Genomic DNA, 13,895 nt, shown 5'->3' with positions numbered 1-13,895 from the left:
AGCTCTCCCTAACAGCGTCCTCTCCAAAGCAGGGGGCTAAGGTGGGGAGTTGTGGTTTGACGGGGCAACCAATGGCTGCTTCCCGCTCTGCCGTCTCGAAGTCTCTCCTGCCGCCACCTACAGGCCGCAGAGGTAACTGCACTGGTTTCGTCCCGCCAGGGCCCTTGACTTCTGGTCTGTTTCCTTTTGACAAGCGGGATGTAGGTGACAGGAGTTAAAGTCGGGGGGTTTAGCTCTGGAGTTGTAGGGGCCACCTGCAGGTCCACCCTCAGACAAGCCAGATAGAAGCGTGTGCGCTGTGAAGACACTTCCAGGTTTGTTCTAACCCAGGGAAAGATCCTACTGGGTGACCCACCCAGGGTGTACCCGGAGACGTACCTGTAGGACATCTGTACCTGTGGGACAGAGGTGCTGCTGGGTAAAAAAGGGTCCAGGGTCTAAGCTAGGAAAACAAGAACTTCCTGTTAGACACAACTCGGCAAGGTCTTGGAACTCTGAAATGACAGTCACAGAGCCACATCTGTCTTATGAAAATCTGTCTGTCTGTCCCGTCCAGTCAGGCACAGGTTGGCGGTGCGGTTCCAGGCCTCCCTGATGGAAGGGTAGAAAGGGGTTAGCAAGCCAGCTCCCCACACCATCCACAGACTCCTGTTTCAGGCTCTGGCCTCAGCTTGGCAACTACCAGTTCCAGGGAGCCGTGGAGCCCATGGCAGCTCTCTTTGCTGGTCAGAATGACCTCATCTCTGAATGACCGCCTTGCAGCCCTGTCTCCTCTGCTGCCAGTGTGTCACCGAGCAGATGCCAGAGGGGCGAGGGGTGTGTCTACCTCATAGGGGCTCCCCAGGGGCGTCTTTATCCCCGTAGGGTCTCTCATTCTGGGAATGTCTTCACCACCCATCCTAGAGAGGACCTGACTCCAAACGTGATCATTGGGGTGGCTGGCTGCTCCCTCAACCTGTCCCTCCCCCAATCTGTATCTCTAGGTGTCAGATAGGACCCTGCAGTGGCTACCGAGTCTGCGCGATGGACACAGACAGCTGAGGGAAAGAGGGTCAATGTAATCTTGAAGGCCCATCGGATGTTCGGGGTCCCAGCCCATCCAGGAAGGTGGTCTTCCACAGGTTCATGAGCCGGGGTCCTTGGTAGCCACCCTGATGGATGGAGGCCTCCCCAGCCCGGGGGGGGGGTGTAGCACCCACACAACCAGCTCAACCATGTCCAGCCCCCTCCCTCATCTCTTGCCCACCTTTGTAACTTCAGAAGCCTGACACGGGGTCCTTCAAGCCATCTGTTATATTATTGTAACAAATACAGTTTTCATTTTACAGTTAAATAGTACCCAAGATGGGCAGTTGGACTGTACAAGCAAGTTGTGCATTAAAAAAAAAAACCAACAACAAACACACCAAGCAGCCGATAGTGCAAAGCAGGCCCTCCGGTGCCCCTCAGCTCTCAGCCTGCCTCAGGAAGACCCGCTCACAGCAGGTAGGGTGCCTCAGGGCAGCAATGTTACAAAAGACCGGTGCCCAACCCACGCTCGCTCGGTAACATTGTATCAACCCCTCGGCCTCCTTGTGCTTTTCTTTCTAGCCAGTGCTTTCAAGTAGCACTTTAAAGTAGCCTTACAAATGAGGACCCATTTGTTTTTTTGTTTGTTTTTAAACAGCTTATATTCACCGTGGGACCAACAACAGATTCAGCTGTCACTGTTAGTCAGGGGTGGGAAAGAATAGCGATGACCAGGAAGGGGGTGGGGGCTGGTGGTGGTGATTTTTTTAAATCTCCGTCTGCGTTTGGGTATCAGGAAGGGTAGCTGTCTGGGGTGGTTTACACGGTGGTAGGCGCTGGGATCCTGAAAGTACCTTCCTTGGTGAGCTGACACAGTCCACACCATGGACCGGTAGCAAAGCAGGTAGGAGAGTAATGGGTTAGAGCTGCTTCCTGAGAAGAGGCAAGGAGGCCCCTCTGGGTGAGGAGAGCTGGAAAGTTACCTCAGCTACTTCCAAGAGATAGAATTTCCTCCCCAGTGAGGGTGGGACAAAGGAAACTGTAACGGGAGGTATCCGCCCAGGACTGTCAGGACTCCCTGACCTGCCAGAGTGTGTATGTAGCTGATACAGGGACGGGCAACGGGAGAAGGCCAAGCACTGTGACAGAGATCGTCCCTAAGGAACCTTGAAGAGGAGGGTTCAGTGGCCACAGAGGATGTGGCTCACGCAGTTTAAAAAAACACCTGTGGGCCAGCTCTGGTTAAGAACTTTTTAACCCATCCCACCAACCTCCCACAATTCCCATAATCCAAGCTCGAGGCCACGGCCTCCCTTCCCATCTGCCAGATCTCACGATGCCCTCTGACCTCTGCTTGGACACCACTCCCCAGAGCCCCCACACAACTCCTCCAGCTTTTGGTCCCTTCTGTGAGGAATATGAGGTGTGAATGGCGGGAGGCTTTCATAGACACAGAACTTCGCCTGTCAGAGACCTTGATTTAAAATGCTTGACGGAGACACTTAGTGGAGGATGGGCACTGTCAGGGTTGTTTGCTTCTCGGTGCTAACAAGTTGGGAACGGGGCTGTGGGTCGTGAGGCAAGACCCCATCCATCCTCACAGTTAAGACTTTCTGCCAGGACCTCTCTGTCCCCGGGGCTCTTCGGGCTGGAATGCACTTGTAGGCGCTGAGGCCTTCCTCGCTTTAGGGACCTGCCATCAGGGAGGAGCCTGCTCGGCAGCCTATCGTCCTCAGCTAAGCTAGAGCTGGTCAGGGGCTGCTTGCCTGGCATCGTGGGGAAGTCAAGTTGGGGCTGATGTGGGTGTGCCCTGGGCCCTCCTCCTCTACAGGGGAGTGACGCCATCTCAGGGATTGGGGTTTCCAGTTGATTGGACGTGTATGGCTGCAGAGAGAGAGAGAGAGGGCTGGTCCCTGGGGTGGGCAGGGGTAGCCTTTGACTCAGGGGATGACCCTGGGTGGGGCAGGGAGAGGGACAGGGTCTGGGCTGGGGCAGTGTCCTGTGGGAGGTCCCCACATCCTCCCTCTGTTCAAACTCGAGGCTGGACAGAGCTCTGGGAGCCATCACCAGCTCTGGTCCCTGGGACCAGGCCAAAGTCTGTTTTTTTCCTGTAGGGGCTGGACGGTCCGGGCGGCCCGCAAGTCTCCAGGGTGCTCAGTAGGGCCGCCACACGGCCTCGTCCATGCGGCCCGGGGTGCTCAGGGCCGTGGGTGAGTTGCTGTGGCTGCCGTCGGCCTCCACGCCGTCGGCCTGGCCCAGGCTGGGGTTCATGAGGTTGCCCGCGGACACCGAGGCGCCGCTGGGGCAGGAGGTGAGCATGCGGGTGGGCGAGCGCTCGCCGCCGCCCGCGGCTGCCATGGAGAACTGGTAGGAGCCGGAGGAGGCGCCGTAGAAGAGGTGGTAGGGCGCGGGGTTGGCCTGGAAGGGCCCGCTCTGGCTCTGCGGGGCCCCGGGGTAGGGCGGCGGGAGGTAGGTGTGGTGGAAGCGGCTGCTGGCCGGCATGCCCGCGACGCTCAGGCTCCCCAGGCTGGTGCCCGACGGCGTGGCGCTGTAGGGGAAGGCGGCGGACATGGCGCCCGGGTAGTGCATCCTGGGGTCCGGAAAGCGGCTCTCTGTGAGACTCTGCAGCGTGGGGAAGGAGCGGTCGAACTGGCGCGGGTCCGAGAAGGGGTTCAGGTCTGAGGAGCCTGGGGACAGCAAGATGGAGGTCAGATGAGCAGGCCAGCACTGTCGTGGGTCCTCTCCCACTGTGGGGTGACCCCGCTGGGGATCACTTCCTCGGCCTGGGCCGGGCCGTGCAGGGATCCCGCGGGAGTGAACCTCCCGGCCAAAGCAAAGGGGACAGCCCTCCTTCCTCCTGTGTGTCTCTCCCAGCCTGCTCCGGCAGGCACCAGACAAGACTCCCACCAGCTCACTCTGAAGAGCTGGCAAGATCAAGGGTCTCCGGGGTCTCCATGAGATTGGGACCTGGGCCTTGCCTCCGAAGAGGAAGAAACTGAGGCAGCGATAGAGAAAAGCTGATTCTCCCACTCATGCACAGAAAGTACTGGAATGTCCCAGAAGGCCTCTGTCCTCTGCTGGGATGTCTCTGTCTCTGTCTCTCTCCCTCTCTGCGAGTGTAGGTGGGTAGGTAGAGTGGGGTCCTGGCTGTAGGGGCTCTTCTCATCCTCACCCTCACTTCCTGAGCCTATGCCCCTCCCCCAAGGTTGCCCTGCAGGCTGGCACTACCTGATGGTCACACCTATTGCTCTAGGTACCCAGAAGTGGCTGGCTTGGGACCCTGATAAGATAAAACCCTGGCTTGGGGCCCCTCCTCATACCCTGGCAGCAGTGGGCAGGGAATAGTCCCAAGTAGTGACCCAGGACCTGAGTCTGCTAAGCCTCACTTTTTGTCTCCTTCATCATGGATGAAAGGCCAGGGAAGCCCTCTCCCCAGGCCAGCAGGGTTGGTGTCTATTCTCAGTGGGCCCTCTGGCCGTCACCAAGACCTTCCTAGGCTTCCTGGGCTCTGCTCAAGGTTTCAAGGGTCCTCCCTGGGTCTCTGGTCCTGGCTGGGGGTTGCCATGAAGGGCTGCCCCTGGGTCCAGGGAGAGAGAAAAGGCAAGGGGCAGGCTGCTGGAGCTTTCCGCTGGGAAGCCCTGGCTGGTCAGTGTGTCTTGAGGCTTGTGAGGGAGAAGTACCTGAAGCCCATAGACGTGCAAGAGCCCCGAAGAGGGGATGCTGGGCACCGATGCCCGCCGATGCGGGACCCTGTTCTCAAAGCAGAGCAGACAAGAGCTGGGATGGGAGGGCGGGACTGTGGCACCGCAGAGGAGCGCCTGGGATGTTCGGAGCTGCCACTGCGCCCACCGCCCGTCTCCTCACTGCTCCCACTTCTCCTCCAGGGTGGCGGGAAAGGACCTGACCCAGCTATCCCCTCAGACCCTGGGCAGATTCCTCAAACTCCCGTGCCCACGGCTTCACGGCCTCACGGCCTCAGGAAATCTGAGCCGCCGGGGCCACCATCAAACAGCCAGCAGCAGGGCAGGCAAATGTTTATTTTCCCCAAATTGCCCCAGCTGCTGTGTGCAGCTGAATGAGCCCTTTGAGCTGTGAGAAGACCCCATTGTGGGTGTCTGCAGCAGGGGGGACCCGGGCCTTGGCATTGCCGGCAGTGACCAAAGCTAGGGGTCAAAGCGGTTAATGGGCACTGAGGACAGTGATGGGGCATCCTAGGGCAATCTCTGGGACCTCGTCCCACCAGGAGGAAGGACCCAAGAGTGTGCCTCTTCACACCTGAGCCTGCCAAAGCCTCTCTGCGGCGGGAGCCTCTTTGCAGTTTATGAATGAGAAAACATGGGTTCAGAGACGTCAGGCGACTGGCCGAAGACCACACAGCCGGTGCAACGCAGAGCGAGAACTGGTCACGTCCACCAGATGGCCAAGGACGTGCTTCGTCCCTGCTGTGGGTATCCAGGGTCCTCTCCTGAGCGCCAAAGGGCCAGTTGGAGCAAACATGGAGCCGAAGACTCCCATCTCAGGATGCAGTAAAGGAAGGACTGGCCATCCATGCCACGCTGGCTAGGTGAGGCCCAGATGGGTGGGGAGGCCAATTCTGGCTCCTGGGAACACTGAGTCCGATGACCACACCCTCTCACTGTGACGGGGAGAGCATGTGATCTTTTCACCCTGGTGGGCTCTGGGGTGTCCCTGGCTCGGTTCTATCCTTTTAGGCTCTGTAGGTTCCGGCCTGTGGGGTTGGGCCAAGGGCAAACTCCTGGACAAGGCCGGGCATGAGCGGCACTTACTGAGTGGGTGTCACTGTGTCACGCCCAGAGCACGTGGTTGGTGTTCCCGGCAATGCCTCCCCATGGAAAGACCGGTGTGGAGAAGAGCAGAAGGCAGGGCAGGGGGGTGCCAGCGTGTAGCTGAGTCTGGCCCTCATGTTCGGGCCCTTCTTGGGCCTTTGGAAAGTCCCCTCCTAGGGACAGGCCAGGGAGACTTTGGACTTGGCCACCAGAAGGCCAAGGTTGTGGCCCAAGGGCGGCCTCAACCTTCTCCAGCATCAATTCACTCATCTGTCATGGTGGCCCCGAGCCAGCACTGGAGAGCAGAAGGGACAGGTACCACACAGGGCAGCAGCTAGCCCTCTGGCCTCTGTGGCTTGGCATCTGCCCCTGCCTGGCCAGTGCCGGCGACATTAACCTCCTCGAAGAAGTACAATGCCTGCCTGCCTGCCGTGGGGCCGGCCAAGCACCTGTTCTGGACCAACAGGCCTCAGAGAGATCTGCTCCCAGCCTGGCTTGCCTCATCTGAGCAATGGGGACAGGCCCAGGGCTCTCTAGTCATTTGACTCCGGGTAGAGAGACTGGCCAGGCGGCGCTGGCACCCCGTAGCACCCTATTTTTGTGTCGTGAATAGCACTCAGCCCACCCTATCCTTCCTCACCGTGAGAAAGCTGAGGTGGCAGGGGTGTGTATACAGCGGGGTCACGGTGACCACGGCTCTACGGACACCACAGGATTAACTTCACGTCACCAGGGAATAATGAGCTTCAGAAGGAGGGCTGCCCACATCTGCTCAGACTTATCCCGGGGTCAGGCACTGTGCATGAGTCAGTAAGCTTTGCTGAGCGAACGGGCAAGGGCCTGGTACAAAGAAGCCCTCAGGGGGCCTGCAAGTGTAGACTGCAGACTGCCGCAGCGGGCCACCAATAAACAGAGGGGGCGCCATCTTCCCCAGGGACTTGGCCTGGGGTAGCTGGACCACATCCTGGGTCCTCGCCCACCCCGCTCCATCTGCTCCCCACAGGTCTCTGTTCTTCCTTACCTTGGATTGGGGTCTGGGCCTGGCTGCTGAAGTGGCTTGTGGTGCTGAGAGAGACCCGGGGGCTGGGTGTGCTGGGTGTTACGCGCATGCGCAGGTCTCCGAAGCGGTCGGGGAAGGCCTTGGTCTGGTCTTCTATCTTCTGCCGGTGCCCTGCGGAGCGCAGAGAGCCCATCAGGCACTACAATGCCTTGCCTGCTGGGAAGTTCTCCCTGGAGTCTAACTTAGGCCTCTGTGGAACTGTCTGGTTTTCTGAACAGGACAGAGACCGTGGCCATGTGCCGCCTCAGGCTCCCTGATCTCTCCTCAGAACCATCACCCTTACCTCACACCCTGGGCTCTGACTGGACCAGCATCCTGAGATGTTAAGCTCTGAACTACCTCAGTGTCCCCAACACAGTCTGACAGGGGCCTCAGGAAGGAGGGCAGAGGCGTGGTCATTTGAGATATACAGGCTCTGGTCCCTGCCCAGACACAGGGCCAAGGGACCAGGGCACTTGGCGGAGATGCAGGAGACTGCCTGCCCTCTCCAATACCCTCCGCACAGCCACCGTCTGTGCAGGAGCCCCGGGCTGGCTGTGCACCTGCTGAGAGGCACGTGAGAGAGACACCAAGTGCCCGCACACGTCTCTCATTTCTCCAACACCGAGGCCCTTTGCCAGCAAGGGCCCGTCCTCACCAGCTCTCAGAGGTTCCCTCCCCAGTCTCCTTTGGGGTTTGTGTAAACTCAGAGGAAGACTCCATTCATGGAACTTTCTAGAACGGTCTCAGCCTGGCTGTGTTATTCTGCTACTTTCTCTTGGAGGGACACTCCTGGGAGCTCAGATCCCTCACTGTGAAGCAGGGACAGTGGCCAGCCTCTCTGAAATGCCCTCACTGCCACATCTGGAAGAGCTCGCGAGTAGGATAAGAAAAGCCATATCACTGGATGTCCCATGGGCTTGCTTGTCACACTCCCTAGGGGGTATAGCTGCCCTGGCCCCCATTCCTTTCCTTGAGAGTGATTCTGAATGTCTCCTTTGGCCCCATACAAGCTCACACCTCCCGTCTGACACCTCTGCCTAACGCCCAAACACTAGATCCTTCTGCCTCCAGGCTTTCTCTCTGAAAATCGGGACTGTGGCTCAGAGACCCGTGGAGGCTTGTCTGAGGTCACGCAGCGTGTCAGTGTCAAGATGGCAGGGCTCCCTAAACCTGGACCTGACAGGTACGTGTAAGGCGGATGTTCAGCATGAGAAGTTTGCTTGAGTCTTTGGGTCTGGAGTGACGTGAACTTCTCTAGACTGACAGAAAGGTGGGTTAGTACCGCTGGGTCTTTCACTGTTCTGTCTGAAGCTGGACGCATGAGCCCAGGGCCTGAAAAGCACGACAGGACCACTGACTGACCACCCCTGGGGTGGACGAGAGACCTGAGGAAGCGATGGAAACAGCCTGACTCTTGATTTTGAAGGTGGGACCTTAAGGTTCTGGGACCCGTGGATCTCAGAGCTCCTGCTCATGTATGTTTGGCCATAGCTGCCACCTCCCTGCAGCTCTAGGAATTGAAGGGGAAAGCGAGGCCTGGGGACACCGGGAGTTGGTACTGCAGACTCCGAGGTCTGGGCAAGTCTGTGACAAGACAGGTAGGTGGCTGGGAACTGGGCAGGAGGAGGAGCTTGTGGCTCACTAAGGATGGCTGTTTGGTATGGTGCTCTGGTGTAGTTTCAGGCTTAGCAGAAGTGTCAAAGCCCAGCTCTGAGGCTACTGGACATGTGGATGAGCTGGGACAACGAATTCCAAGCCATCTCAACAGGCAGGAAGCCCACCGGATAAATGGGCTGAGGGCTGACCCGAGGGCAGCTTGGGTACAAGGAACTGGCTGTCTCAGTCAACCATAAGTTCCAAGGCAGCCCAAGGGGGCCAAACGAATGCTGGTTCGAAACCTCAGGCCTGCTATTGTCGTCACTGATGAGCCAAGTCCCCTGGCTCTGAGTCACAGGGTACTGGGTGTTTATAGCTGTTTTCCTGGCCGGCAGAAGGAGAGCGGGGCTTGGGGCCAGCTCAAGGATGGGCCCTAACAGGTATAGCCCGGACCTAAACTCATCACACCGCATTCCACCTTGAGCTACAGGAGGAAGGGCAGATGACGAAGCAGGACACCGAGGCAGGGGTGGTGACCAGGAGGTCAGCCCAGATCCCTAACTCCAGGCCCATTGCTGCTTCTGTGCTGTTTGCCCTTGGAGCGCCCGCTGGTCGGAGGGAACCCTGTGGCTGCACAGCCATCTGGGACCCCGGTGGCTTGCCCGGTGCTTACCCATGGTGAAGGGCAGGCTCCCTGGAAGAGAGGAGGGGCTATGCGGTGCTGGACCCACTTCCAGGGAGAGGCAGAGGGGAGCCTGCTGACCCCACGAGGCCAGGGCGCCAGAGAGTCTCAGAGCCACGAGGCTGAGGCCCTCATGCTGGGAGCAGAACCCAACGGAAGCGCCAGAAGCGCCGGGCCTGTGCCCGGGGAGGAGGTGGGCCACAGAAAAGAAAAGCCTTTCATTCCTTTTCCCACAGTGCGAGCATGGAGCTGTCTGGTTCCCTCAACCACTCGGGGTCTCGCCCTCCTGTGCTTGGGGTCAGTCCCTTCCTCCCTTTACCCCACCACACCGCCTGCTCTCGGAGCTTCCTCTGCCTCAGAGTGGCGCTGACTTAAAAATCACAAGAAGTTAGCATTGGTCAGACTGACCTCCAGCCCCTCCCTACCCCTGTGGAAAGGAAGGAGGCAGTGGGCAGCTCTGGCCTCCTGCTGCTACTAGCCCAGCCTCTCTTGTACTCTCTGTCCTTCTCAGTGTAGGACAGTCTCTGTCAGAAGGGCTTCCTGTCCTTTGGGCCCAACCCAGGAGCCCCATGAACATCCCCCAAAGCAGTGAGAGCAGAAGAAATTGGAGCTTGCTGGGCAGAGGGCGCTCTCCCCACAGCAGAGGCAGGAGGACAGCCCTGCTGGCCCCCGTGGCCTTTCCATGAAGGAGAACCACCATGTCCCCACTGCACAGGTGCCTTGGAAGAGCCACTGGCGGGCTGACAGCTCAGATGAGACAACTGACTACCGTTTCTCCCCGGAGGCGGCCGTTAGGGCTCAGCCCAAAGTGCTCTGTGCACGGGGAGGACATGGGCAGGGGAGCACACAGAATGCCTGAGTTGCTTTCCTATTGCAGCTCTCAGGCCACACTCCATCCCTGGGGAGCAGGCCAGTAAGCAGCCACTCCTCCATGGCCTCTGCATCAGCTCCTGCCTCCAGGTTCCTGCCTGCCCTCAGAGCTGGGTGTGGCCTGAGAGCCTTAAGAGGAAACAAGCCCTTCCCTTCCCAAGTTGCTTCTGGTCCTGGTGTTTCATTAAAGCAACAGAAACACCTAACCAGGACACACACAGGGATCTTGGTGAAGCCAGCTGGGTTCTGCCTTGCTTTGAAAGTCAGGTCGAGCCACAGTCACACAACTCCTGCAGTCCAAGTCCTGCTTTCCCCAGGGCCTCAGTTTCCACATCTGTACATCAGTTACCATCCTACCCCCGTCCCTGGGGTACATGGGTCTGGTAAAAGTGGAATCCTCGTGGAAAGAAGGGCGTCTGGAGAAGGACCCCTGAGTTTAGGGCCTGCTGACCTCAGGCAGGGAGTCTGTGATCCCAGTGAGTGCCAGGGGCCCTGCCTGAGGGAGGGAGATCTCAGACAGCCCACTCCAAGGCCAGGAGCCCCAGTGGTGGCTCTGGGAAAGTTGCTGACTCCCACCCGGCCTCCACTGTTCCTTCTGTAAAATGGGAACAAAAAGCCTAGAGCTTCCCTAAAGGTGAGGTCAGGTTTGAGAGGTACACAGCCCACAGGCTCTGACCTGCAGGGGAGCTGTCAGCCCTGCCCTGCCCTGCCTCCCATTCCTGGGTCATCAGAGCTATAGCTGACCTCATAGGTAGGTCAAAGCCCCTGGCCTGGGAGACTCCCCAGGGATACATTATGTGGTCCAGCTGGGACTCCGTTACTGCCCCCAGGCCAGCACGGGCGCCTCCACCTGCCAGGTTCCTGCTGCCCCCAAAGCCAAGCATCTGTCTGGGTTAGCTTGTGCCTCAAGCAGGCAGAGAAGGAGGTTGGGATTTCTATGCCTGGCGGACCACACATACAACTGCAAGGCCACAGCCCTCTGAGAGGCTCCATTGCCCCCCCCCCAGCCCCCACCTCCAGGCTCACAGATGGAAAGGAAAGGCACAAGGCCAAGGTCACAAGGTGATACTAAACCCTGCAATGAGCTGCCTGCCTAGCCCACAGGAGAGCTGGGCTCCGGCTGGCGAGAGGCCAGGTCCATGTCTGGCCTCCACAAGGCAGGAGGTAGGATTCGGGGAGAGGCAAAGCCAGGCAGGGCCTGGAGAACAAGGTGAGTCCCAGCCACCGTGCCCGGGGCTGGTCCCGAGCTTCCCAGCAGCCTTCCTGCAGCCGGCTGCTCAGCAACCCACACACACAGCAGCCACTGTGTGCCTGCTGCTGAGCTTGATCTGCGGCCTGTGGGGAGATTTACACCGGACTCGGATCAGCCGCTGGGGTGGCAGGCGGGTGCCGGGCCTGGGGTGGTCTGCTGTGAATTGGCCCCCTGTGAGCAGATGAAAACCAGCGGTGGCTGGGCAGGGAAGCTGGCTGGCAGAGGGCCAGGGGCAGGGAGGTAGCTGGGCTTCCAGCCCAGGCCTGGGCCTGATTAGAGGAGCTGGGAGGTCTGAGGTTAACCCTTTCCCTCCTGCTGAGTACGTTCTCTTGGATCTGCCAGGCCTTACTCGGGTGCTCCTAGGCTCTGGAGTACCGAATGACCAGGTGTGGCTGTCTCTCTAGACCCAAGCGTCCTTCTCTTAGCTTCTTCACACCTGGGATGACACCACATTTAAGTTTTCTCCAAGGCCTAGGTATAGCATTGGGTCATTTTTCCCGCCCAGGACTGAGCCTCAATCAGGAAGCCATCCCAGCCTGCCCACCCTCTGCCCACTATGGCTTCCTTACAGCTTTGCCAAAATGAACAAATTATTTACTTAGTGTCTTCCTGACCTATTTAAGGAGTATCAACTAAATGCTCACGTGGGCATCCTCAGGGTCGGGAGCAAGTGGGTGACAGGGCAAAAGAAAAGAACCTTGGCAGAGCTGGAACTCTGCCATGGGAGCAGCCGTGCAAAGGTCCTGAGGCAGGAGTGTCCCTGGCAGAGACTGGCAGCTGGAGGGGGCTGGGTTGGGGAAGAGGGTTAAGAGAGGAAAGAGTCGTCGCCAGATTTGGCATGGCCGTGGTCACGGTAAAACCTGTTTCCCCTTTACTCCTCTGGAATGTGAGGCCCAGGAGGGTGGGAACCAGAAGGTGGGGTTCAGGGTGGTGTCCCTTGCTAGGGATATGGCAGGTGCCTGGGAAACTATTTGTGGAAACTGCTTTGTGTGCTTTTAGGGGAAGGGAAGCTTTCCAGGTCCCGCCCTCAGCCTCCAGCAGGGTGAAGCTGTGTGTGGGTCCCACACTCTTGGTACCTGCTGAGCCTGGCAGATGGGGTTAGGTGTTCCCAAGCTGTGGTCATTGCCAGTGTGGCCAGGCCCTGCACCGCCTCCCAGCGCTGGACCCAGCTCAGCGACCTGCTTTTGAACCAGTCCCCAGTGACTGGGAGGCCACACAGTCAGGAAGCCACTGAGGCAGCCTCAGCCCCAGCTGGCCACCCAGCTGCAGGCTGGACATGCTCTGCGGGGCACCAGAGGGGAACGACCCGGCCACAGAAGCCACAGCTGGGCCTCAGAGAGGCAGGACTCCCCGATCCCTGGAAGCGCAACCCACCCACAGCGGCGCTGACTTCACAGGGGTTGGGGAGTGGGGTAAGGGGAAAGCATGGGAGCCAGAGAGCTATAGGCCTGCCAGGTCTCTGAGGGTTATGACACGTCCAGTGTGACAGTGAAAAGTCAGGAACTTTACTGTCCTGCCAAGTCCCAGACCCACACACCCAGCCTGTGACTTAGCCTGGAGGTCCTAAGGTCACCTCAGGCAGTGGCTCTACCTGGGGGTGGGGGGCTGCTGCTGAGGGTCAGTTCATGGAAACACTGCATAAGATTGTACATACAGGGTCTCTCAGTGACCAGCAGCTCTGATTTCTGGGCCAGGTAGGCCATCCATGGGCAGGAGTTAACATGGATGGGATAACCTGGAGAATGGCGCCTCTCCTCTGCTCTGTTCCAAAAATGAGCTATTAGGAAGGCCCGGAGAGGAATACAATGTGTCTTGGGTCACAGAGCAACCCCAGCCTCCGACCCCAGCTACCTCTTCCTGTTTTTCCCCCCCCTCCCAGCCAGCTTATTCCTGAAAGGGCCATCTAAGGTGTGACAGGTTGGGGAACCAGGAGCAGGGAGGCAGAGGACCCCCTGGGGGCTTCCTGGGCGGGCTGAGCCACTTCCTCTCTCTCCCACGGGCCCCAGGACCCCCAGGCACTGCCTGGCCTCCTGCGACCTCTCTATCTCGCCCCAACTCCCAGCCCCACTGTGGCCCTACGTGCTGCATGTTCACGCTAAGCCCACTCGGGGGACAGTGCACAGAGCCGTGGCCCCTCTAATGAGGCTCTCTGCTGTTCCTGAGGGAGGTGGGGAACCCACTGATGGGGGGGAGCAGGGGCCCATGAAGCCTTTCCTCCCTCCCCGCTCCCCCAAGTCCTTTGCTATGTACACACTGCCACTGGGCTGCAGGCAGGAAGGACAGATCAGCCCCCCTCACAGAGAAGGCCCTCAGTGCTGTCTCCTGAATGGACAGTCGCTGCCCTGGCTGAGGCGACTGTGATCACCTCCCTAGGTGACCTGCACAGATGAATTCACGGCTTCAGCACAGTGTCAGCCTGGGAAACTGCCTAGGCGAACCCATTTTTCAGACAAGAAAAACGAGGCTGCAGTTCAGGGCCTGGGAGGAGGCGACCCTGAGGTAAAGAGGCTTCCTCAGGCCACTTGGTCAAGCTCTGGGCCCTTTCCAAGAGCTACCTGCTGGAGCTCTAGATGGCAAGGGGAGGGGTGTCAGACCTTACTCTAGGGCTGGAATGGCTCTCACCAGTGTGCCCCCCCCCCCCCCCCCCCCCCCCCCCCC

At 59.1% G+C, this 13,895-nt stretch overlaps 1 protein-coding gene across 1 annotated transcript in view; it reads right to left on the bottom strand.

Annotated features, from left to right (window-relative positions):
• Nucleotides 1-1,371: 1,371 nt before the first annotated feature.
• The window catches only part of Runx3 (RUNX family transcription factor 3), a 14,840-nt gene continuing 2,316 nt past the window's right edge, over nt 1,372-13,895 (bottom strand). Inside the window, exons 3-4 of the mRNA XM_055610995.1 lie at nt 6,817-6,966; nt 1,372-3,695 (exon numbers count right to left, since the gene is read on the bottom strand). Of these exons, the coding sequence (XP_055466970.1) occupies nt 3,163-3,695; nt 6,817-6,966 (683 nt within the window). The 3' untranslated portion in view covers nt 1,372-3,162. The remainder of the gene's footprint in view (nt 3,696-6,816; nt 6,967-13,895) is intronic.

Source organism: Psammomys obesus, unplaced genomic scaffold (assembly GCF_907164565.1).
Source record: "Psammomys obesus unplaced genomic scaffold, mPsaObe1.curated_primary_1811, whole genome shotgun sequence".
NCBI classification, from domain to species: domain Eukaryota; kingdom Metazoa; phylum Chordata; class Mammalia; order Rodentia; family Muridae; genus Psammomys; species Psammomys obesus.
This window is presented reverse-complemented; position numbering and strand designations above follow the sequence as displayed.